Raw genomic sequence first — 26,619 nt, 5'->3', positions numbered from 1 at the left:
TATCTATCTATCTATCTATCTATCTATCTATCTATCTATCTATCTATCTATCTATCTATCTAAATGCTAAATTCTGGGCCCCAAGATCTGATTGCAGTCCAGACATGTACATTATCATGTACACCAAATGGTGTTATATAAACTTTGTTTTCCCAATTATCTATGACTGGTGAATAAAGAAAGTCTGGACAAACTGTCACTGGGCAGAAGAGAGGTAGGTGGAGCTTCAGTTCCTGAGCTTGGGATCTCAGGTAGGAACCAGAAGGCTAAAGGGAGAAGGAAAGAGAAGAGGAATATGGAGATAAAGGATGTCGCCTGATGGAGCAGATCCAGCCCAGACAGAGCAAATATTGGCAAGTAACTTGGAACAGTGGCTGGGAAATAGCAAGATTTATTAGAAAATTAGCATAACCATATGTGCCCAGTTATGGTATTTAAAGTTTGCAAAATAGATCAGCAGGTCTCCATCTGAATTATTTGGGAGCTAGCTGGGTTAAAAAAAAGCCCTCTAGAATTAATAAACTTTCTACAACAATTTTTCCTGAACACAGAGATCTGTTTTGCACATGTAATCATCACTGATACCATAGACTACGGATCTATTAACTGAATCATGTCACATCAGGAAAACATAGCTTTTCTTTCGTAAAGAGGAGTAATGGACAACCAATACCAACTTCTTTGATGAGGTGACACCTACTACACCTTGCACTCAAGATCTAGATTCATTTATTTGTTGTGAGCCAAAGTTGCTGACATAGTAAGACATAGTATTTGATAAACTAAAACAATATTTTCCAGAGTGGTGTTTTGCCTGTCCTAAAATAAACCAGTATCTAGAGAAGGCATTGCCATTCAGAAAAAAAAAATCATTTCTATGTCTTTGGATCATGTTCTGGGTCTCCAAATGACAAGGCAATGAAAGACTGGAGACTCATATGTCTATGCTATGTTGAAATGCAATGATGTGGGCATAGGAATATGTCAGATGCCATAAGAATATGTCAGAAAACAGACCTCTGAAAATAGTAATTCATCGTTGTCATTTGTTCTTTAGTTCATTCCTCAAGGAGGAAGGTAGGCATTCTTTCAGGTATTGTGCTACAAAGCCAGTACTCAACACATGAACAAAATCACTGTCCAGAAGCCAGGAAAGTCACCATGCAAGGAATACAATCTATTTTCCTATATTGCAGTGTAACAAAGATGACATTTCCTTTTCCAAATTAAGACGCACATCCACTGTAGCCTGCCTATTGCAGGCTTAAAAGCTAACATCTGTAGATAAGCAAGCAAATACCACATTCGTCTTTCTGGATCTGAGTTATCTCATGATAACTGAGTTATCTCATGATAATCTGAGTTATCTTCAGAATGATATTTTTCTACTTTCATCTATTTACCTTTGAATTTCATTATTTCATTTCTTTCATTATCTGAATAATATTTCATTGTATAAATGTACCACATATTTCTTTACCCATTCTTCTGTTAAAGTATATATACTTGGTTTCCAATATTAGGATATTATGACTAGAGCAGCACTGAACAATATTGAGCAAGTTTCTCTGTGGTAGGATAAAGCATACTTTGGGTTTATGCCCAAGAATGGTATCACTGGACCTTGAAGTAGATCGATTCCCACCTTTCTGAGAAACTGCTACATTGATTTCCATAGAGGATGTACAAGTTTGCATTCCCACCAGCAATGGATGTATCCTCCTTATTTCATTTTCTTACCTGCATGATTTGGCATTAGTTTTATTGATCTTTGCCATTCTGACTGGTATAAGGTAAATTCTCAAAGTAGTTTTACTTTGAATTTCTGTTATGATTAAGGAGGTTGAACATATATTTTAGTATTACTCAACTATTTTAGTTTCCACTCAAATGAGTTTTGAGAATTTTTGTTTAGATCTGTAACCCATTTTTTTAAAATTTTTTATTAATTACACTTTATTCATTTTGTATCCCCCCATAAGCCCCTCCCTCCTCCCCTCCCAATCCCACCCTCCCTCCCCTTTCTGCATGCATGCCACTCCCCAAGTCCACTGATAGTGGAGGTTCTCCTCTCCTTTCTGATCTTAGTCTATCAGTTCTCATCAAAATTGGCTGCATTGTCCTCTACCTAGGCCTGGTAAGGCTGCTCCCCCCTTAGGGGGAGGTGATCAACAAGCAGGCCAATCAGATTATGTCAGAGGCAGTCCTTTTCCCATTACTATGTCACCCACTTGGACACTGAACTGCCATGGGCTACATCTGTGCAGGAGTTCTAGGTTATCTCCACAAATAGTCCTTGGTTGGAGTATGAGTCTCTGGGAAGTTCCCTGTGTTCAAATTATCTTATTCTGTTGCTCTGCTTGTGGAGTTCCCGTCCCCTCCAGCTCTTACTATTTCCCACTTCTTACATAAAATTCCATTCACTCTGCCCATCAATTGGCCATCAGGCTCAGCATCTGCTTTGACAGTCTATACTGCAGAAGCTTTTAGAGGCCCTCTGTGGCAGGTTTCAAGGTTGTTTCCTGTTTTCTTCTGGCTTTCAGAGGCCCTCTGTAGCAGGTTCCCAGGTTGTTTCCTATATTCTTTTTCTTCTGATGTCCATCCTCTTTGCCTTTCAGGATGGAGATTGAATATTTTAGTTAGGGTCCTCTCTTTTGTTTAGTTTGATTAGATGTACAGATTTTAGTGGGTTAATTTATATTGTATGTTTATATGAGTGAGTATATACCATGCGTGTCTTTTTGCTTCTGTGACAACTCACTCAGGATGATCCTTTCCAGGTCCCACCAATTACCTGCAAATTTCATGATTTCCTTATTTTTCATTGCTGAGTAATACTCCATTGTATAGATGTACCACAGTTTCTGCATCCATTCTTCAGTTGAGGGGCATCTGGGTTGTTTCCAGCTTCTGGCTATTACAAATAAAGCTGCTACAAACATGGTTGAGCAAATGTCCTTTTTGTGTACTTGAGCCTCTTTTGGGTATATGCCTAGGAGTGATATGGCTAGATCTTGAGGAAGCGCTATTCCTAGTTGTCTGAGAAAGCGCCAGATTGATTTCCAGAGTGGTTGTACCAGTTTACATTCCCAGCAGCAGTGGAGAAGGGTTCCCCTTTCTCCACAACCTCTCCAGCATGTGTTGTCCCTTGAGTTTTTCATCTTGGTTATTCTGATGGGTGTAAGGTGAAATCTCAGGGTTGTTTTGATTTGCATTTCCCTAATGGCTAATGAGGTTGAGCATTTCTTTAAGTGCTTCTCTGCCATTCCATATTCCTCTACAGAGAATTCTCTCTTTAGCTCTGTTCCCCATTTTTTAAGTGGATTAATTGGTTTGTTGCTTTTCAGCTTGTTTAGTTCTTTATATATATTGGATATGAGTCCTCTGTCAGATAAAGGGTTGGTGATGATTCTTTCCCAATCTGTAGGCAGTCGCTTTGTTTTGATGACTGTGTCCTTTGCTTTACAGAAGCTTTTAATTTCATGAGGTCCCATTTATTGATTATTGCTCTTAGAGCCTGTGCTGTTGGTGTTCTGTTCAGGAAGTTTTCTCCTGTACCAATGAGTTCTAGGGTATTCCCCACTTTTTCTTCTAACTGATTTAATGTGTCTGGTTTTATGTTGAGGTCTTTGATCCACTTGGATTTCAGTTTTGTGCAGGGTGATAAATATGGATCTATTTTCATTTTTCTACATGTAGACATCCAGTTGGACCAGCACCATTTGTTGAAGATGCTATCTTTTTTCCATTGTATGGTTTTGGCATCTTTGTCAAAAATCAGGTGTCCGTAAGTGTGTGGGTTTATTTCTGGGTCTTCTGTTCGATTCCATTGATCCACCATTCTGTTTCTATGCCAGTACCATGCAGTTTTTATAACTGTTGCTCTATAGTACAGCTTGAGATCAGGAATGGAGATACCTCCAGAAGATCTTTTATTGTAGAGGATTGTTTTAGCAATTCTCGGTTTCTTGTTATTCCATACGAAGTTGAGTATTTTTCTTTCCAGGTCTGTAAAGAATTGTGTTGGCAATTTGATGGGAATTGCATTAAATCTGTAGATTGCTTTTGGTAAGATGGCCATTTTTACTATGTTAATCCTGCCAAGCCACGAACATGGGAGATCTTTCCATCTTCTCATATCTTCCTCTAATTCTTTCTTCAGAGACTTGAAATTTTTTTCATACAAGTCTTTGACTTGCTTGGTTAGGGCTACACCAAGGTACTTTATGTCATTTGTGGCTATTGCGAATGGTGTTGTTTCTCTAATTTCTTTCTCAGCCCTTTTGTCTTTTGTATACAGGAGTGCTACTGATTTTTTTTTGAGTTAATTTTATATCCGGCCACTTTGCTGAGGGTGTTTATCAGCTGTAGGAGTTCCCTGGTAGAGTTTTTGGGGTCACTCATGTATACTATCATATCATCTGCAAATAGTGATAATTTGACTTCTTCCTTTCCCATCCGTATCCCCTTGATCTCCTTCAACTGTCTTATTGCTCTAGCAAGGCCTTCCAGCACTATGTTGAAGAGATATGGAGACAGTGGGCAGCCTTGTCTTGTCCCTGATTTCAGTGGGATTGCTTTAAGTTTCTCTCCATTCAGTTTGATGTTGGCTATAGGCTTGCTGTATATCGCCTTTACTATGTTTAGATATGTGCCTTGTATCCCGGATCTCTCCAGTACTTTAAACATGAATGGATGTTGGATTTTGTCAAATGCTTTTTCAGCATCTAGGGAACTCAATGAAAATGAAGAGACAACATACCCAAACTTGTGGGACACAATGAAAGCAGTGCTAAGAGGAAAGTTCATAGCACTAAGTGCCTTCAAGAAGAAATTTGAGACAGCTCATTCAAGCAACTTAATGGCCCACTTACAAACCCTAGAAAAAGAAGAAGCAGACACACCAAAAAGGAGTAGACGGCTGGAAATAATCAAACTCTGGGCTGAAATCAATCAATTAGAAACAAATAAAACAATTCAGAGAATCAATGAAACCAAGAGCTGGTTCTTTGAGAAAATCAACAAGATCAACAAACCCTTAGCCAAGCTAACTAAAAGGCAGAGAGACACCACCCAAATCAACAAAATCAGAAATGAAAAGGGGGACATAACTACAGACACTGAGGAAATCCAAACAATCATTACGACTTACTTCAAAAGTCTATACTCAACAAAATTTGAAAATCTAAATGAAATGGACAATTTTCTTGATTGATTTGACTTACCAAAGCTGAATCAGGACCAGGTAAATCAATTAAATAGTCCTATATCCCCCAAAGAAATAGAAGCAGTCATCAAAATTCTCCCATCCAAAAAAAGCCCAGGACCAGATGGCTTCAGCGCAGAATTCTACCAGACCTTCAAAGAAGAGCTAACTTCAATTCTCTTCAAACTATTCCACAAAATAGAAACAGAAGGAACATTACCAAACTCATTCTATGAAGCCACAATCACCTTGGTACCTAAACCTCACAAAGACTCAACAAAGAAAGAGAATTTCAGGCCAATCTCCCTTATGAACATTGATGCAAAAATACTTAGCAAAATACTTGCAAACCGAATCCTAGAACACATCAAAGATATTATCCACTATGACCAAGTAGGCTTCATCCCAGGTATGCAGGGGTGGTTCAATATACGGAAATCCATCAATGTGATCCCCCATATTAACAAACTGAAAGAAAAAAATCACATGATAATCTCCCTGTAACCCATTTTTAAATTGGATTATTTGGTTTTCTTTATATCTGGTTTCTTGAGTTCTTTGTATACTTTTGGATATTAGTTATCTATGGTATGTGGAGTTGATGAAAATCTTTTTTTTCCATAGTTCTGTACACTGCCACTTTATCCAAATGATGGTGTAATTTGCTTTACAGAATCTTTTCAATTTCATGGGGTCCCATTTATTAATTGTTGATCTTAGAGCCTGAGCTATTGGTGTTCTGTTCAGAAAGGTGTCTCCTGTACCAATGAGTTCAAGGCTATTTTCCACTTTCTATTCTGGGATCCTGGTAAGTCTGGCTGTTGGGGGTTCCAGGTAAAATGTGTGTCAAGGTATTGGGACTTAACACTAAGGAATGAGGATGAGCTGGGGAAGCCTGGGGTGACCACTGGGGAAAGAAAGCAGAGCGCTCCACCAGGTTCTGCTTAGTTCCCTGGAAAAGTGGGCAGATCTCTCTGCTGCAGAACTGGGGATGATACTGAGGGTTTGGACTTGGAGAAATGGATGAAGAGGTGAATATATGCAGCAGTCCTCCTGCTTCTCAGGACCCAGTGGCCTGTGGCTTTCCAGAAAATTGCCCTTGAAGCTGGGATAAAACCAAGAATGGGGTAAAGGAAGTTTGGAGGGGAAGAGCTGCATGATCCACTGAAGGAGACAGAGAGGAAGGGGAGGCCACAGCAAGTGGTCTGTTGTAGAGCCGGAGATGGGACTGAAAAGTTAGATTTGGGCGACTGAAGGAGAAGTGAAAATATGCAGTTAGTCTTCCTGCTTCCATGGTTGGAATGGCCTGTGGGTTCTCAGAGAATTCCTGCTGGGACTAGGGACTAAAATAAAGCAATGAGTCAGGGAAAGGATATTAGGAGGGGAAGATTTGTGCTATCCACTGGTGATGGAGGTAAGGTCCCTGAAGATCTCAGCAGGTCTTCTGCTGCAGAGCTAAGGATGAGACTGGGGGATTGAATTTGAGGGAGAAAAGGGATAAGTGAAGATTTGCAGTTAACCTACTTGTTTTCCTGGTTAAAGTGGCCTGTGCGTTGCCAGGGAGTGCCTGCTGGAGCTGGGAGCTGGGATAAAGCAATGAGTGAACACAGGGTAGGTTTAGGAGAAGACATTTGTGTGATCCCTTAGAGAAAGGGGCAAGATGAGGGTGGAAGGGAGGGTGCAGCAGGCGGTCTGCTCCAGAGCTGCAGGTAAACCTGGGGTTTTGGTTTTGGAGGAGCTGAAAGAGAGATGAAGGCCTGCAGTTAGCCTACCTGCCTCCCTGTCTGGAGAGACCTGTTTGTTTTCTAAGGAGAGAGAAAACGTGTGGATTCAGATGGGAAGGTGAGGAGGCTCTAAGAGGAGTTAGGGGAGAAGACATTGTAATAGGAATATATTGTATGAAAAAACATCTATTTTTGATAAAAGTAAAATAGGGAAAAATAAACTCTCAGTTTTATAATTTCTATAGTATTATCACCTTGTCATTATCAGGTGAAGAAATACAATTCTGAAATTACTGTCCATACTGCAATAGCATGCCCTTTCCTGTGACTTGTCCTTTCTGGTTTTCTAATATTTTAACTCTGAGCACATAATTAAATGCACAGCTAATGCCCAGCATTCACAATGTCTCTGTGTCTGTCTCCAAGTCTTTATTAATTAGGCCAGAGTCACTCCAAAGTCATCCCATCACTGCATATTCCCCAATGTCCTCTTATTTTAATTCTAGGCATATAGAAAGAAATATGAGTGTGGAGTGAGAAGTGGTCTTTGGAAAGGAGATCAACTGCACTGAACTCAGCCCTGATCTCTCACAGATGGATGAGACAGGATCCTAACTTCAGAGTCATTGATTTTTACAGAGTTTCACTTGTTAGACAGTTTTAAAAGACATTGTTCAGAGAGTCTCCATCAATGTCTTAGGTGCATATTAGCTTTGGTTTAAGACAATGCTCAATTCCTTTGCAACAGCTATTTTTTTTTTCAATGAATAAGAAAGTAAAAAATTGAAACCATGAATGACACTGGATATCCGAGTGTTTCACACACAAAAAAAGTCCAGTCTAAAATTAATTAATGGACATTAATATGTAGTTATGTAAGAATGTATTGCTTAAATAATATGGTGAGACAGCAATGAAAAATAATAACAAAGGAACAAAATGGCGAATTGCCAAGGAAACAATGTTACCGACAAATATGAATAATGTAAGAATTAACTTCAGATCATTTTTAGGGAGGATTCAAAAAGGAAAGGAAAATTGTAGATCTTTTTATAGTATTTTGAAGATATTTTTCAAATTGTGAGGGCATCTCAAGGTGAAGATATAGAAAGAAAAGCTATTGGTTTTTCCTTTTACTGTTGCCTTCTATCTCTGAGTCCTTTCCCTCTTCAATGTAGTGCTGAACTCTACTCTGTAAGGAACATGATTCACATACTAGAATGCAGACCTCTAACCCATCATTTTTACTATCAACATAAAACTGTGTTGTGTTTTAACACAATTATGACCATTGGTCATAATCATTGCTTGTTTCAACCTGTTTCATAATGACACATTTTCAGATGTTTATAGTTTCTGGTTTTTTACTCTATACATCCCTGTATATGTATTTAATAAAAGAAGTTCCTTGAGGTAAACAGGAGTGTTGTATTTTTATATTTTAATTTCTTTTCCTTTTTGAATACTAGGGACTGAACCTATTTCATGACTCCTACTAGGCAAATACTCTACTATTAACTATATCTTCAGATTTTTTTTAACTTTAGAGGATTATTATTGTTATTACAATTACTGTTATTATTATTTTACATTTGTTTATATATTTATTTGTCTGTACATCAGTGCCATGTGTTCCAGGGCCAAGGACAACTCTCAGAAGTCAGTTTGCTCTCTCTCTTCACATTATACGTTCAGGGGATGGAACTCAGGTCCTCAAGCTTGGCAGCAGGTACCTTTATTCAGTGAGCCATCTTGCTGGCCTATCTTTTTGCAGGTTTTCATTATGTTGTTCAGGCTGACTGTTAACTCACTATGTAGTCTAGGCAGAGCTTAAACTTGTAATTTTTCTCTGTTGGCCCCCAGAGCAGCTGGAATTGTAGGCCTATCATTTTACTGCACTTTAATCTCACTTTTAGATTATTTTCTAGGTGCATTTCCCTTGTCAAGAACCATGAATAACAAACTTCAACTCTCTTTGCTTGTATATTCTTTGAATCTGATGTAAGATATAGCATAGGTATTATGAAGGAATATATGATCCATGATATAATATGTTGTATATGGTGTATTAGGTATAATATGTTTATATACATACACATACATATACATATATACACACTGTGAATTTCTCAACAAGTATTAGTAATTTAAACCTTTGAGTAATCTTTTAAAATCATTCATTGCCTTTCTTCAAATGAATTTTCCTAGGTTCTTTATATATTATGACAATTATTTATTTACTTTGAGTATTCATTTTCCTTTTGTTTATAAATTTTGAAAAATTAAGCATGTTTAGTTTAAACACTCATCAATTCATTATGCCTGGCCTATCTTTTACGACTTTTGGTTTCTTCTTTATGTGAACTAATTTCATTTAGAAAGAAGGCATATGCACTATTCAGTGATGGCAAAAGCTGAAAGGCATTTTGATGATCAGGGAACAAACAACTTGGACAAGGAGAGATTATTCAAGTCAAGACCATAAAATAAATTGGAAAAGTTACTTTAATGTTAATTTAAAAAGCTATATACTAGACTAAGTGTGGCCTTGGCCTACAAACAAATAACTACTAGAATATTTTGAATGAGAAAGTAACAATGAAAAAAAAGATACTTTTGCAAGGTAGTTTGATAAAGAAAAATTTAGATTCATGTAAACTGGTATTCCAACTCTTTTCTGAAAAGAAGCTATTTTAATTGTGTTTGATGCACTAATTAATTAAGCATCATGAAGACCATTTGGGACTCACCTACAATATACAAAAATTGGAACACCAAGACGGAATAGGTAAGATAGAGATAACAAGAACAAGAGAAAATAGAAAATGAGAAAAAGTAAAAACCAAAATCGACCCGAGAAAAGATAAATTATAAAACCTGGCTTACTTGTTGAGCCTAGGAAATTTGAGCATGATGGAAATATTGAGAGAGAAAATAAATTAGAGGAAGAAACAAAAACACTGCAGGGCATAGCAAGAGTAGTGTTTTGTGTATTTTCACGGGCTGCCTTATTGCTTTATAGGCTGTTACCGCAGACTGAGGCCAATTCATTAATCAGCCCATATTGAGAAAGACATTTCAATCAATCACAAATTCATTTGACTGTATTGTCATTAAGCTCACATTTATCCATCTTGTCTTTAGGGATGTAACTCCTTCTATTTCAAGAACATTTATTGAGCAGGCACCTACTGCAGCTTAGACTTGGTGCAAGGAAGGAAGGAATGCAATGAGAGGAAGAAAATTTGTCAATTCAGATATACCTAGTCCTAGGATGACACCGTATGGTAGGAAGCTCTAAAGTATTAGAGGAATACTGTTCAGCGACTATCATTAATTCTCTATGCTACAGTGTAGTACATCTGATCTTTGCATACCTTTACCTAGAAGACGCTTGACTTTGGCTTGTCAGGAACATATCACCCAATAGAATGTAAAAATTCACATGAGCTTTTATTGGTGAGAAGGCTTTAGCATATGCTTGCCTTAATATTTTGAAAAAATTGTTAGTTCCTGTCTTAGATGTAAATCTAAGATGAATTCCTCTTAGAGATTCTACTTTCTCTTAGCAAAGGCAAGAGAGAGCTGAAGATGTGGGCAGATGGAGGCAGGTGGCTCTTTTCTGTTCCCATATAACAGGTTCTTTTCTCATTTGTTACAGTAAGTTTTGGCTTCCTGAGGCTGTGCCCTTGCCACAGAGAAGGCTGTTTTCTTAATCATTGTCCAGTAATTTTATTATTGGGAAAATTGTATCAATGACTGAAAGAATCTAACACTAGCCAAAGGAGAGAATGCCAACTTACAGAGTTTGGCATCAGGAAAGAATGGAGCCATACTAGAGCTACATGCTTGCTCCGGGCTCACTCTTCTCTTGGCTTTGATCTCCTCTATAATTACTTCAGCATAAATCCTGTTCTTTCTTGTGCTGTCAGGATATATTCAGAATCTTCTCTGAACCTCCTAATATCAGATTATTCTCTTCTAGTTTTTGGAAGTTCTAATTAGAATTCTTTTTTAAATTTTATTTTTATTTGTTTTTATTAATTACACTTTATTCACTTTGTATCCCCCCTGTAGTTCCTCCCTCCTCACCTCCCAATCCCTCCCTTCCTCCCCCTTCTGTATTCATGCCCCTCCCCAAGTCCACTGATAGAGGAGGTCTTCTTTTACTTCCTTCTGATCCTAGTCTATCAGGTCTCACCAGGAATGGTTGCTTTGTCTTCCTCTGTGACCTAGTAAGGCTGCTCCCCCCTTAGGGGAAGGTGATCAAGGAGCAGGCCAATCAGTTCATGTCAGAGACAGTCCCTGTTCCCATTACTATGAAACCCACTTGGACACTGAACTGCCATGAGCTACATCTGTGCTGGGGTTCTAGGTTATCTCCATGCATGGTATTTGGTTGGAGTATCAGTCTCAGGAAAGACCTCTGTGCTCAGATTTTTTGGTTCTGTTGCTCTCCTTGTGGAGTTCCTGTCCTCTTCAGATCTTACTGTTTCCCACTTTTTTTCATATGATGGAAAAGATCATCCTGAGTGAGCTCTCCCAGAAGTAGCAAGACACACACGGTATATACTCACTCATGTAGACACATAATATAGGATAAACCTACTAAAAATTTGTACATCTAAAGAAACTAATCAAGAGGGAGGACTCTTGCTAAAATGCTCAATCCCTATCCAGGAAGGCAAAGAGGATGGACATCAGAAAAAGGAGAAAACAGAGAACAAGTCGGGAGCCAGCCGCAGAGGGCCTCTGAAAGGCTCTGTCCTGTACACTATCAAAGCAGATGCTGAGACTTATGGCCAATCTTTGGGCAGAGTGCAGGGAATCTAATTAGAATTCTTAAATTGAGACTCATGGTTTCTTAGTGGGTCACATGTCAATTTACTGAGTCCATGACTGTCCAAACCATATCAGAATGAATGTTGATTTCTACAGAACATTGTGAAGCTGTTACCAGAATCCCAAGAAAAACTACCAATCAAGTAAAATCAATGGATGAGTATTTACAATATGCACAATATTTATAAATGGAACACATTTGATTGAAGGGCTCCACTATGAGTTTTATCATCTATAATCTCATATAATCTTCAAATAGTTCAATTGGAAAGACATTTTCACCATTGTCAATGAAAACCTCTGAAGAAGGGAAGCTAATTGTTTAGTATAAGATTTAATTTAAATGTAAATAATTGATTAAATAATTTGACAAGTTATTTATTAAATTATTATAATTCATTTATTTATTAAGCGCAATGATTTAATGAAGTGGAGGCTTACATTATTTATCATATGCTTAAGAAGCTGTTATTTGGGAAGTTCAAGGGTTGTACCTATCTTTATGTGTACATAGAGTGTATGTACATGTATATCCAAAGTATACATACATGTACATTAATATGTACAGTCTTGAATGATTATCCCAGCATTGAATAAACATCTACTTTCTCAAGGCTGGAGCCCTTGACAAATTATATAATCTTTTAGATAAATAAGTTTGTTTATTTGTACATAGAAAATTAAAATTAGTTAAATATGCAATTCTGTAAAATGCCAAGCATTTTCAGGGGATCATCTATCCAATTATAGAAGAGAACAAAGCCCAGGCAGGAAGACTGATCCCAGGACAAGTTGGTCAAACATGTGATTGTAGCATGCCTCCATTCTTTCCTAATACCTAAAAGTCTGCAAACTGACATTTTTCAGAGCTCATCAATATTTTGAATTTATCATTGTCCATACTGAGAATGTTGCTTTTCATGAATTAATAGTACAAAGTCACATTTTTTTAAAGTTTTTCTATCTATCTTGTCAGATTCTCTCTGGAACAGCCTTCATACTGAAGGACAAGAGTTCCAGTTGATTAAGATGCAGTTGGTTCTTTTTTACTGTAGGACTAGATGAATCGATATTTTTGAAACACTTTAACTGTGCTAGAAAAACTCTTCATGAATGGTTCCACATGAAAAGAACTATGTACGAATGCACACTCAGTAAGACAATGTACTTCAAAGTTAGATGAGAATCTTGGAAAAATCTCTCAGAGAACTCCCACACCACTGCAAAGAAATTTCAGGTTCTGATTCTGGTCAGCCCATTGTTGTTTGTTTATTCAGTAGCCAAGGTTTGGCTTCCCTTTGTTATACACATAAGCTGCCACACAGAGATATGGAGAACAGACCTGTAAACTCCTACAAGATATCTTTTCTTTTCTGCTCTTCCTGCTCTTTTTTATATGATTTTTCTGAAGGCAAATGGAGAAAAGCTTCCCCTCAGTGAGAAAACTGTGATGAAACATCACCATGGTCCCATAATTCCCACGGAGTACAGCCACTACTCCTGCTGCAGGCCAGCAAACCCTGTTTCCTGGTTTTGAGGTATACTTTATGTTATACATTACTTTCTTTTGTTGGCTCCCATTAGCTCAGTGACTGGTGCAACTGATTAAGTACATGTCCTTTTATGCAGTTGGAGGACCCTTCCTTGAGTGAAATCAGAGAGAGCAATCCAGGAAGGACAGCCATTACTCAGCAATACATTTGGCAAAAATAGGAAACCATTTGGCTGGTTTCTTCTTCTGCTGCCAATTTCCATCTCAAACCTATTCAAGTTATTCAGAGTCATATGTTGTAGATGGATAAAATTTACCTCAGTATGAGAGAGTCTTGCATGTGAAATTACTCTAGTAATTTCAACTTATCAATGGAAATTGGAAAAGACTTTGGGAAGTTAAGTAGCACTCATAAGATGAAAAAGTCTGAGTATTAGTCAAGTTTCCAAAACTGTAACAGAATGACAAAGATAACTGACAAATAAAGAGGTGGTTTAGTTTGATGCTTAGCTTTAGATAAAATCCATTACTTACAGGCTATGAGCAGTGAAAAACACAACAATGGCAGAGTCTGTGGAAGAACAAACTGCTCAGTTTCTGGACAGGAAGCAAAAGAAGAGGGGATGGCTAAAGCTCTAGATCTCATGCAAGGCACTATCCCCAGTAACCAGAAAACTTCGTATTAGGTCCTGCCTGCTAAAGGTGTCATTAAGACATGGACTGCAGGAGACCACACTTCATCCAAACTATAGCAGCTGGAACATAATCTGATGGGAACTTGAACTTGTCGTGTGTAAAATTAGATCCTATGGACTTCATTAGTTTATACCCAACCTTCTAAGGACTACTTTCTAAAAGTGACCAGAAGGAATTTGTCTCCCTGAAGCCGTTTTTAGTCTGTTAATAGTTCTTTCAACAGAAAAGAAATTGGGGTTATTGTTCAGGATTTGCTTTCAAAGAACTCAGGTTTACTTCTGTGAGTTTTGGCCTCTCTTTCTAACCGTTCATTTGTTCTTCTTCCTAGATTAGGCTGTTATAGCTCAGGATATAGGCTCAGGATAAATGAAACCACAGAATTCTATAAAGCTGATCTTATCTAGTACTTGAATAAAAAGCAATATTGTAATAGCAATGTGCTTACATAGGGGGCTATTTCTCTCTCTCTCTCTCTCTCTCTCTCTCTCTCTCTCTCTCTCTTTGGTTTTTCAAGACAGAGTTTCTCTGTATTGCCTTGGCTGTCCTGGACTCACTTTGTAGACCAGACTGGCCTCAAACTCACAGAGATCCAAATGCCTCTGCCTCCCAGATTGCTGGGATTACAGGCGTGCACCATTGTGCCCGGCTTATTATTTCTATTCTTTAGACATTTGTTGACATGTATAAGGATGATGTTGTCATGTCTGTCATTGGATTTTTTTTTTAATCAGCAAAAAATTAGTTAAAGAAGTAATATCAAACTAGTAGTCATAACTTAATACTGGTATATCTGTTTTTTCATCTTTTAGCATAGAAATTTTTCATAGTGAAAAAGTAAAAGAACATCTACTCAAATAAGAATGTAATAAAAGCTACAGGGTAGAGGTTGAGGTAGTGAAGACATAGGGATAATCACTTTTAACTCTTCATTAAAACATAAACTGTGGAGTGCACCAAATGAGTAGCTAAATACTCTTCAGCCATTGGTTGAGGTACCTTTTGTTTGAAATTGTCTTATGGGTTAGTTGGGATTTTTCCCATTTCACAGATAAGAAAACTAAGGCTCAGAGAGGTGAGGTGAGAATTTTCAACAACTCAATGGGGTACCTCTGCCTTAGGGAGAACTGTGTAGAAGGGATTGAGTTGAAAGAATTTGAGGTGGTTAAGGAGGCAAATGAAGGCACGGAAGGAATGGTAAATAGATGAACATAGCAAAACAAATAATCATTGGTCCCAAGAAGGCCCACATATTTCGACAACATTCCAGGAAAAGGGGAAGTGCAAGCCTATTATAACGTCTTTATTGCCAGGGACACTGGAGCCATCTCAGGAATAAGAAGTCAGTCCTTCTACTGAAAACCCCAAAACAGAAGATGGAATTGGTAAATTTGAAAACAAAATGAAGGGAGAGGTGAGGAGTGTGTTTATCAGGAGAAAGACTGCTGATAACTTTTCTCCTGTCTCCGAGATTACTTTAACAACAGAAATGACACAATTTCCAGTGATTTTATTCAGCATTTCCAAAATGAATGTAATAATGTTTTTACATATTTACTCCATTTGAATTCATTATTCAGACTTGAGTTCAGCTATTTAATTTCAAATAAACCGTACCTAAGAAAATGTGGGCCACTGCATGCTTTGGTGGAATTCTTTTGGAGAGATTACTATAGAATGCTAATGGCCTGGATGGGTCCAAGCAATAATTTTTAGAAACTTGAAATTAGTCAATTGTAGCTTAGTTTTTCCTCTTTTTTAAAAAAATCATAGAAGTGTGTAAGTGGCAACTTTTTTAAGTGAAGAAATCCCATGAAATGTTTCCAAAAAGACTAAAAAACAGTGAAAAGTGGTGTCCTTTCTAGTGCTTGGATTTATGTCTCCCTTCTCTTTTCATTAAATTAATGCTCAAAGATTAAATAACCAGGATAAGCCGGTGGTCATATAAGTCACCAAAACCATAAGCTGTTTTCTTTCCTCCAGGACCTTTCCTCAGGAGCCACCAGGGAGCAGCAGATGACTAAATCACTCACCTTGCCTCCTCCAGTGAGATGCTTGCTTGGAAATGAATGGGCATGATCACAGGGTGGGGATTAAGAAAGAGAAATAATAATGGTACCAACATTCACACCCATGTGGCTTTACGATGTTTCCCTCTACTGAACAGTGTCTCTTTAGTCCCATTACGTGGATCAGCGATCCAAGTCCCAGGAACGGGAGAATAAGATTTTGTTCAAAATCACTCCTTGTGTGCAGAATTTGGGCTTTGAAGAAAGACCCTCAAAATTTGAATCCCAGTTTTGCCATTACACATGTTGTGACCATGTAGATGTTGCGTCATCTCTGCTTGACCTCGTTCCCTCATCTACAAAATGGAGCTGAGAATAGTGTTCTTCTGAAAGGTTGTCATGGGGATCATATGACAGAGTGCATGTCAGGTAGCACGGACAATTTGGCTCTTAATAGTCAATAGCACTATAATAACACTTGTAAAGTGGCTTATGGTCCATACAAGGAACATCCAATTACATCACATTTCAAGCATCAGGCCATGCTAAATTCTGTATGTGTAAGCAAAAACTGTTTAGGATGGCAGCCTATCCCTCAGCAAACAGGCAACTGAAGGTATGTTCTAAGCAGAAATGAGCTGACACATTGAATATAAAAAGGTACTTTTAACAACAAAGGTAATCCAGAAGAATTTAGCTCAATCTAGTAATAGCAGGAAAAAAAAATAATCGTTTTCCACGTAATGTCACTTTGGATGAAAAAATGAGGGAAGAAAGAAAGGAAGAGATGGAAGAATGGAAAAACTTCTGGAACACACACACACAAATAAAAAAAAATATTTTTTTCATTATACCACTGAGTAAAACAATACTCAGAGAGATAAAGAGGCTCCCTAGATGTAGAATCCTGCAGCTACTGAGCAGCAAGCCCAGGTCTTAATGAATCTACCTCAAGGGTACATTCTGCATGCATTAAGTCATTGGAAACTAGCATGGTCCCTACTATCTTTCTTGTTTAGAAGGTAATAGAAATTGTCAATTTTTTTTCCTGGTAACTTCCATTTTCTCTCTGAAAACGTTGACAAAATGCCAAGTTTCCTAAATTCTACCATCTGCTAGGAGTCAGTGAGCCTACATTAAAAACCACACACACACATGGAAGACTTTTCATTGGGATACGCAGAAGTTCTATGACAATTCATAAGTACCTTAATCACACAGTATCTTGGTGGGTTTTTTGTATGTTTGTTTCTTTTTGTTTGTTTTTACTTAAGAAATAGAATGAGATAGTTTCCACCTCCTGGAATTACCACAATTCCATGTCAAAATCCTTAGCTCAAGTGCACAGCACATATTAACCTTGATAAGCAAACATCCATGGTACTGGAAAACACCACCGAAGTTCAAACTTAATTCCTCTAGTCTGATGACAGAAATAGGTGTAAGCATATTAGGTTAAAGAAATTAAGTGTAAGCCTATTTTGTAAAAGCCAGTTTCAGAAGGATTCTGTGGACTGTCTTGTAAAATAACCAAATGCTTGGATAATCTCACAGCCTCAAATCTAATTTTCCCATCATTCCTCATGAGTTCACTGCCCCAAGATTGTCGTGGTGATAATGTGGGTATCTAGTCACAACATGGTATGTGTTATGCTCTTTATTTCCAAAGCACATTCACATTCTTCCCTTGTTGATTCTAAAAACAACTGGGCAAGTCAGGGAGGGCAGGTAATATCCCACAGTAATGATACAGAAACACAGAACATAAGAGAGACTAACAGTAGCCACCATTGTTACACACTAGTGCCCTGTTCTTCTGTGATTATTAATCCATGGAAACTTCTTGGGAGCCCACTCAAATAGGTATTATCATTTTAATTTTTAGGAAAGAAAAGTGGGGCTCAGAAAAGAAGGTCATTTGTTGAGGTTTCTCCAGATAGGTAATGTTGGAGCTGGGATTCGAGTCTGGGCCTGTCTTCCTCCAAAATCAGTAAGATCTATCAGAAACTTATCAGAAAATCATATAATAATCTGTGCCTTCTAATTCATAGTCTGACACTTTTCAATATGTCATTAATTCAATCAGGTTGAATTGTTCAAAGAGCTGACAGCTTTTCAGCTGTTGCTACTCCTAGTCTCCCATTCTTAGTCCCACAGTCCATGCCTCTAGTTGTGGGATCCATCTACTATTTATAGGGGAAAAGTGAAAGCAGAAAATATATTGCAACTTTTTCTTTTTTATTAACTTAGTAATTAGTTATTTGACATTTTCATAGATAGACAGATTAAATGATGGTGACTCCAATGCTCTAACATCTATTGAACCCTCCCCACTTCTATCTTCCTCTCCCCATCCTCACAAATCTATTTTTCACGTTCTTGTCTATTTCTTGTGTTCTGTGACCCACTGAGTTTGACCAATGCCTTCTGTATGACCATGAGCTTGGAGCTATCTATTGGAGTCTTGTGTGCTCTGTAGTGGGTTCAAAGGGGAAGACAATAACCCCTTCCTGATTTCCAGCATGTACCAATAGCCAACAGTTCACCCATATGTGGCATGGATACATGATCCCCCTCTCCCATCCATGACATATTGTTGACAGTCAGTCTTGTGTGGGCCCAGTTCAGGTAACCTCAGCTTCTGTGAGACTGCAATGGAAGTTCTTTCATTTCAGCTGCCCTGTGGACTGGGTACTTTGTCATATCCAAATTGCAATAGCATTTTGAGCATAGTCTCCTTCCCCTAAGAAGAATGAGCTTGGTCCTTATTTGACATGATCTACTCTCTCTTGCTTTGTTTTAAAAGGAGATGATGGTGAAAAAGGAGACACTGGAGAAGAAGGCAAGGATGGCAAAGTGGGACGCAGAGGACCAAAAGGTAGGCTAACCTACTTTAATGTGCAAATGTTTTCTGTGTCTCTCTCTATATATATGTCCCTGTCACTGTCTCTCTGTCGCTGTCTCTGTCTCTCTCCTGGCCCTTGTCTTGGAAATTAGCAGTTTCACAATGCTTTCTGCAACAGAGATACATATAGTATGTTTCAGATGTGAATTTACTCACCAGGCAAGGGCTCCTATGGGCTTGCCTGATGACTAGACTCTATTTCTCAAGCTGTATCATTAAGACTAGTCAGAGCCAGAGGAATATCGAATGGCAGAGAAACACTTAAAGAAATGCTCATCCTCATTAGCCATCAGGGAAATGCAAATCAAAACGACCCTGAGATATCACCTTACACCCATCAGAATGACCAAGATGAAAAACTCAAGGGAGAACACATGCTGGAGAGGTTGTGGAGAAAGGGGAACCCTCCTCCACTGCTGGTGGGAATGTAAACTGATACAACCACTCTGGAAATCTGTCTGGCGCTTTCTAAGACAATTAGGAATAGTGCTTCCTCAAGACCCAGCTATACCACTGCTAGGTATATACCCAAACTTTGCTCAAGTACACAAAAGGGATATTTGCTCAACCATGTTTATAGCAGCTTTATTTGTAATAGCCAGAACCTGGAAACAACCCAGATGTCCATCAATGGAGGAATGGGTACAGAAATTGTGGTATTTTTACACAATGGAATACTACTCAGCAATCAAAAAGGAGGAAATCATGAAATTTGCAGGCAAATGGTGGGATCTAGAAAAGATCATCCTGAGTGAAATATCCCAGAAGGAGAAAGACAAACACGGTATATACTCACTTATATAGACCTAAGATATGATAAACATAATGAAATCTGTACACCTTAAAGAGTTAATCAAGAGAGCAGACATGGGGTAAGATGATCAATCCTCATTTAGAAAGACAGATGGGATGTGCATTGAACGTATGACAGGAGTCTACTGAGCGCATTTGAAAGACTCTAACTAGCAGTGTTTTCAAAGCAAAGACTCATGACCAAACCTTTGGCAGAGTACAGGGAATCATAAGAAAGAAGGGGAGTTAGTCTGATGGGGAAAGGATAGGAGCTCCACAAGGACCAAATATATCTGGGCACAGGGTCTTTTCTGAGACTGACATGCAACCAAGGACCATGTATGGATATAACCTAGAACCTCTGCTCAGATGTAGCCTGTGGTAGCTCAGTAACCAATTGGTTTCCCATAGTGAGGGGAACAAGGACTATTTCTAACAGGAACTCAATGACTGGCTCTTTGGCCTCCCCACCCCCCAAGGGAGGAGCAGTCCTGTTAGGCCACAGAGGAGGGCTTTGCAGCCAGCCCTGAAGATACCTGATAAAACAGGATCAGATGAATGGGGAGGAGGTCCCCCCTATCAGTGGACTTGGAAAGGGGCACAGTGGAGATGAGGGAGGGAGGGACTGGGAGGGAATGAGGGATCGGGACACGGCTGGGATACAGAGTTAATAAAATGTAACTGATAAGAAAAAAATAAAATTCAAAAAAGATAAAATAAAAAAAGAAAAAAAAAAGACTGGTCAGAGCAATTCACACTCTGTGACTCAGAGAGTAGTAGTCAATGAGAAAATATGAGATGGTGAGTTTCAGAAAGCACAGATATCACACTTGATGGCTTCTGTGGGTGCAGCTGGAGAAGGACTCAATTTTCTTTAAGGGGCTGGCCACCAGAGTTTGACCTTGCTGCACCAAGTATATGCATAACACAAGTTGGACTTGGATTCTTTCTTTCTTTCTTTCTTTCTTTCTTTCTTTCTTTCTTTCTTTCTTTCTTTCTCTCTCTCTCTCTTTCTTTTTTCTTTCTTTCTTTCTTTCTTTCTGTTTGGGGGTCACTAGGGTGGGGTGCAGCCATGAGAGGGCTGAGAATGGACTTTGATAGGAGTGCATGATGGAAAGCTCCCAAATAATCAATAAAAATATGATGTTGGAAAAAAGAAATGTAGAAAGGACTTAGAGAGGACTGTCTAGTCCTTTGAAATATTTGTCTTTTCCAAATCTCTGTATCTCTTTGTCCCCCTTTCCTTGTAAAAGAGAAAACTGTAACAGGTCAGTGGAGTGTCCTGTAGGAATTGAAAGCAAAGCAGACAGCAGTAACACAAAAGCTATCTAGATGTCTTCGTGAACATAAAGATTGGGTGTTTTCATGGAGAACAAACCTTACCACAATTAAATCAATAAATTAAAGACTTTCTGGGTGGCCACCATGTATCTTCTAAACACTCGAACTGACCCACCCCCTTACCAAATGGTTCCCATGGAGCATTCATTTTAAAGTTTTAAATAATGTGAAGAGTGGAAAAGCCGTTAGAACCTTTATCTGAGAAAGACTAGCTAAAGTTCATTATCAAAGTTCTTTAGATCAGTTGCAAAGTGATCTAAAAGTAGTCTCACAAGACAAAGATTTGTAACTAGTAAATGTGTTTATATGATCACTTTTGCTGTTTTATTGTTAGGTATTGGTTTTGGTTTTGTTTTGGTTTGGTTTTGGTTTTTATCATTTTTGTATTTTAAGATTTTTTTTTTTTTTTGCTTTTTATATAAGAGGTCTTATAATAGAGCCTTGACTGGTTTTAAATTTGCTATGTAGACTAGGCTAGCCTCTTATAGAGATCTGCCTGCCTCTGCCTCCTAGATTAAAGGTGTGTGGGGCCATACCCGTCCCTTATTATCATTTCTTTAAAGCAATGACTTTAAAATATTGTAGGGAACGCTGATGACTAGTTTTAGGATTACAAGCTCCACAGCAAAGTGAGCTGTGGTGAAGCATATCTGCAATCCCAGTATCCAGGAGGCTTGGGGCAGAACTGCTGTATTAGAGAATAACCTGGTAAACACTGTGAACTCCAGGTCAGTCTAGGCAACAGTGTGAAATGTTGCCTCTAGAGACAAAAATAAGCAACATAACGTAAGCAAGACAACTTAAGATGTCTCTTTCATCACTCGGTTTTGTAGCTACACATTCTCTTTCCTGCTCAGAAGTATTTAAAACTGTCAAATTTTGTTTGAAAGTAGAAAGAGAAATCAATCCTAAAGCAAAACCCGAAACACATGTAGAGGTGAACACGTCTAAGACAAAGCGCAAGAGCCCCACTCTGCCGCTTACCTACACTTTATTTTACAGGCCCTCTGCTGTGGGCATTTGAGAATGTTGCCACAGTAAAGTATTGTCATACCCACATGCCCAGAATTGTCAGAATCACTCACATTTTAATTAATAGGTACATTCTAATTCGGTTTAAAGATAGTATATGCCGTATAGAATACATATTAGTGTCTTGGGGTCATTCCTGGATACTATAGTAAAATACCCTGACAAAAGCAATTTAAAGGGGAAAGTGTTTTTGTTCATGGTTCTAAGTTACCATCTATAATAAGCATGAAGCCACAGCAGCTGCTTGAAGGATCTTATCACATTGCATCCATAATCAGGAACAGAAAAAAGCGAAGAATGTGTGTGTGTGTGTGTGTGTGTGTGTGTGTGTGTGTGTGTGTACCCAGCTCACTCTTTTCTTTTCTACATGTGTTTATAGTCTAAGACCCAAACCCAGGGAATGGTACCATCTACAATGAATGAGTCTTCCTACCTCAATGAACATAATCAAGACAACCTCTACAGATATGCCCACAGAGCCACCTAACTTCTGAGAAAACACTATCACAATTAGATATCTTAGGTATTTGATTTAATATATGATTATATATGTAACATATTATATAAATATATAAGTCTTATTTATTTATAATTATAATATTGACATTATATTTTATATTTATATATAAAATACATGTAAGTATGTATATTTACTACCTAAGATACCTAAAACATATAGATATTACTACTTAATATATATACACATTCTACCTGAGAATATTACTACTTAATATGTTCTAATATTACTACCTAATATGTTCTACCTAATATTCTATCTAAAATTCCAACATATAAGATATATATTCTACTTAATATATATTCTACCTATATACCTAAAATACCTAATATGTATATATGTATGTATACACACACACACACACACACATATATATATATATATATATATATATTGCTTTTTCTTTGAATTAAAGATCATGTTAGTCACATCCTTTAAGGAAAGAAAAAGCCTTGTGTTAAAATAATGGCATGCTTTGTTTTTTAGGAGTTAAAGGAGAGCTGGGTGATATGGGAGCCCAGGGCAATATTGGCAAGTCTGGTCCTATTGGCAAAAAGGGTAAGTTGGCTATGTTATTTGCCAGTGCTAATTAAAGCAAGGGAGCACATGATTAATGCATTTTTAATGTTTTATGTCATTAAAATGATTGCTTTTCTTTCTTTTAAATGGTATTTGTTCTGTCTCCCTAACTTAAGTCTAATATAAGTAACATATCCATAGCTCAGAGTAAAAAAAATAAAATAAAATGAAACAAAATTAAGCAAGATTTCAGAACAGAATCAAGCAAAAAGTTTTGGTAGATTTTTATATTGAACTCTCTCCCTGAATCTATGGCTAGCTCATAACTCTTGCTAGGACCCAATGATGTTATGATTTAAATACTGCCATGATTACTCACAAAACACAATGCAGACAATTCTAAAGTAGAGAAATTTATAATACTGTCTCCATAATTTGTTATCAAGATAGTAAACTGAAGTGCCCACCTTTTTGGAGAGATTTGTTTCTAACGGCAGCCTCAATATTAGAAAACGGATAGTTGCTTTTTATTACCTAATCTCTCCTTTTCTGTCCTCATCTCATAAAGCTTCACAATGGTAACAAGTCTGAATTGTTCTCATATTCAGCAATTCATTTATATATACAGGCATTGTTCCATTTGGTTGGAAATCTGAAGCTGAAAGAGAATTGAAATGCATTGCCAGCAACTCAGAGATCATTCAGAAAGATAAGGTTTTTCTCAAGAAGAATTATAATCCTGAACAACCCAAGCACTAGCAGCACCAAATAGGAAAGAAAGGCAAGATTGGGATGGGCAGAAACTGAAATATGTCTTAAGGAATGGCAACATGTTTACTTTCACCAGGAAAAAGACATTTGAGGGAAACAATACTTTTACAAAGATTCAAATTGGAAGAAACTTAGTGCCATGAGTATTACAATAATGCTCATGTATTATAATAATGCTTTACGTTATGATGAATACCTCATTCATAAACATTTGGGCCTTTGCGTAATTGGTCAAGCGCCTTGTGGTGTCTAGCACTGGGTTCCTATAGGCAGGTTTCCAGAGGAGAGTATGAGCTGAGGCTGTGGCATCTAGCGCCATCTGGATGCTCCTCTTTTCCCTCTTCCCTCTCTTTTCCACCTTGAGCCTTAAGGAGTTTGCTTCAATTGCGTTTGGAGACACAGATGAGCATCCTAGTGTATATTTACCACTGGCTGAAATCCTCACACCTGGGGAAAGCTGCACATGCTCTTCACAGTCCTGGCAGCTGCTGTAGACTGAGTCCGCTGGTTTTATCAAAAAGCTAGGAAGTTTTGGCTTCAAAACTCTTCATGTGCACAGACCCTTCCCAAAACCCTGAGAGAAGACTTATCATGGGTTTACACAACCATATGTCTTGTTAATTTTGGAAACCAAGACATTTTCTATCTATCAGCTGAAATAGTGATTCTATGCATTTTTAAAATGATTGCCTCTGCAACAGCACACACACATAAAAAATAAATCAATATATTTAATTATATATAGTTTCTTTTTCAACCTCTAAGCCATTTTCACTCTGAAGTTGATACTGCTATAACAAAGCATGGGTTAAGACCATTGTCTCCAGCTCTAAATTCCCTCTATCATCCTTCTTGTGTTGGATGGTTTGGGAGTGGACACAAGTATTCAGGAAGTGAACTGAGACAGGCTTAAGTGAAGAAAAACATTTAGTTTGGACTTAAGGCGATATGTTTATGTAGTTTGAAGTTACTCTCATAAACAGTTAAGTTATTACTAACCAGTACAATATAGGATTGGCCTCCAAGAGTAACCCCACCACCTAGGGTGCAGGACGCTACAAGTCAAGAAACAGTAGTGCTGACTGTGCCTGGAGCATCAGCAAAAGAGATGTGAAGAAACAGACAAGAAAAAAAATGCTTGACAAACATTGGGCTGGGACAATTTGGAGGTTTGCAAATCAGATATCTTAGGTAGACATGACAAACATTTTACCAGAATGTGTTCTCAAACTTGATGATAATCAGAACACAAATATCTTACCAATAACAAGTCTCAATGATGGAGGCACATTAATAGAGTCAATAATGAAAACTTTTGCTATAGGACAAGAGGTTGTAGCCTACATCAAGCTAATCTTTCTGGAAATTATGACAGGCTAGGTATATATGTGTATATATATATATATATATATATATAGAAAGAGAGAGAGAGAGAGAGAGAGAGAGAGATACATATTTGTACATATATACATATATGTATATATATATACCATTCAGAGAATGGCCCAAATAATTAGGAACATGGCAGCTATGCTCTAGAGTAGGAGTCACACTGAAATTAAGTTGCTCATTCTCCATAGAACATTCCCCAGTTCATATACAGTGGCCCGTGTACTGTACTGATGTGTGACTAGAAAGTTGACTCAATTGATTCTGAAAGATTTCCAAAGAACAGAGGCTCAGGGAAAACCTCCATATTTTAGTTATAATTAAAGAAAATCTGAAAAGTATTTATTTAAACATATACCAATTTCTGCGTACTTTTTAACACAGCAAATTAAGTATGCATGAAAATGCTTGATCAAAAAGGAAATATAAACAAAAAGTATACTTAAAACACATTCAATAATTTTTATTTATTTATTTATTCTTTATTAATTACACTTTATTTACTTTGTACCCCCCTGTGGTTCTCTCCCTCCTCCTGTCCCAATCCCTCCCTTCCTCCACCCTCTGCAGGTATGCCCTTCCCCAAGTCCACTGATAGGGGAGGACTTCTTTTCCTTCCTTCTGATCCTAGTCAATTAGGTCTCATCAGGAGTGGCTGTGTTGTCTTCTTCTGTGGCCTGGTAAGGCTGCTCCCCCTTCAGGGGGAGGTGATTAAAGAGCAGGCCAATCAGTTCATGTCAGAGACAGTCCCTGTTCCTATTACAATGGAACCCACTTAGATACTGAACTGCCCTGGGCTACATCTGTGCAGGGGTCTTAGGTTATCTCCATGCATAGTCCTTGGTTGGAATAGCAGTCTCAGGAAAGACCCCTGTGCTCAGATTTTTTGGTTCTTTTGCTCTCCTTATGGAGTTCCTGTCCTCTCCAGATCTTACTGTTTCCCACTTCTTTGCTAAGGTTCCCTGCACTCTGCCCAAAGGTTGCCCGTGAGTTTCATCATCTACATTGATAGTCTGCAGGGCAGAGCTTTTCAAACCTGAAAATGTCTCTTGAGATTGTAATGAAGTTAGCATCAGACTCTTTCACTAATTCTAAGCAGCAGTCATTATGAACTTCCAGTAGAACATAAATTTGAGAAAAAGAACTAGAAATCACAACAGTAGAACACAGACTGAGCTTTGTTTCATGCAGATGATTTATTGTATGATCAGAAAATTCTAATAAGCTGCAGAGAAGCTACTCATAGAGAGTGCCAAATAAACAAAAATCAATTCTATTTCTACAAACAAATAATGAAATTAAAATGATACCATTTATCATAGCATCAAACTTATCATGTACTTAGGAATAGATTTAATAGAACTCATAGAAGCCTTCCATACCAAAC

General features: G+C 37.9%; 1 protein-coding gene across 1 annotated transcript in view; it reads left to right on the top strand.

Annotated features, from left to right (window-relative positions):
* Colec10 (collectin subfamily member 10) overlaps window positions 1-26,619 on the top strand; it is a 46,966-nt gene that overhangs the window by 5,673 nt on the left and 14,674 nt on the right. The window contains exons 2-3 of the mRNA XM_055626545.1: window positions 18,773-18,844; window positions 23,040-23,111. Coding sequence (XP_055482520.1) covers window positions 18,773-18,844; window positions 23,040-23,111 — 144 coding nt within the window. The remainder of the gene's footprint in view (window positions 1-18,772; window positions 18,845-23,039; window positions 23,112-26,619) is intronic.

Source organism: Psammomys obesus, unplaced genomic scaffold (genome assembly GCF_907164565.1).
Source record: "Psammomys obesus unplaced genomic scaffold, mPsaObe1.curated_primary_1811, whole genome shotgun sequence".
Classification (NCBI taxonomy): Eukaryota; Metazoa; Chordata; class Mammalia; order Rodentia; family Muridae; genus Psammomys; species Psammomys obesus.
Note: the sequence above shows the minus strand (reverse complement) of the source record. Positions and strands in the feature narration are given on the sequence as shown.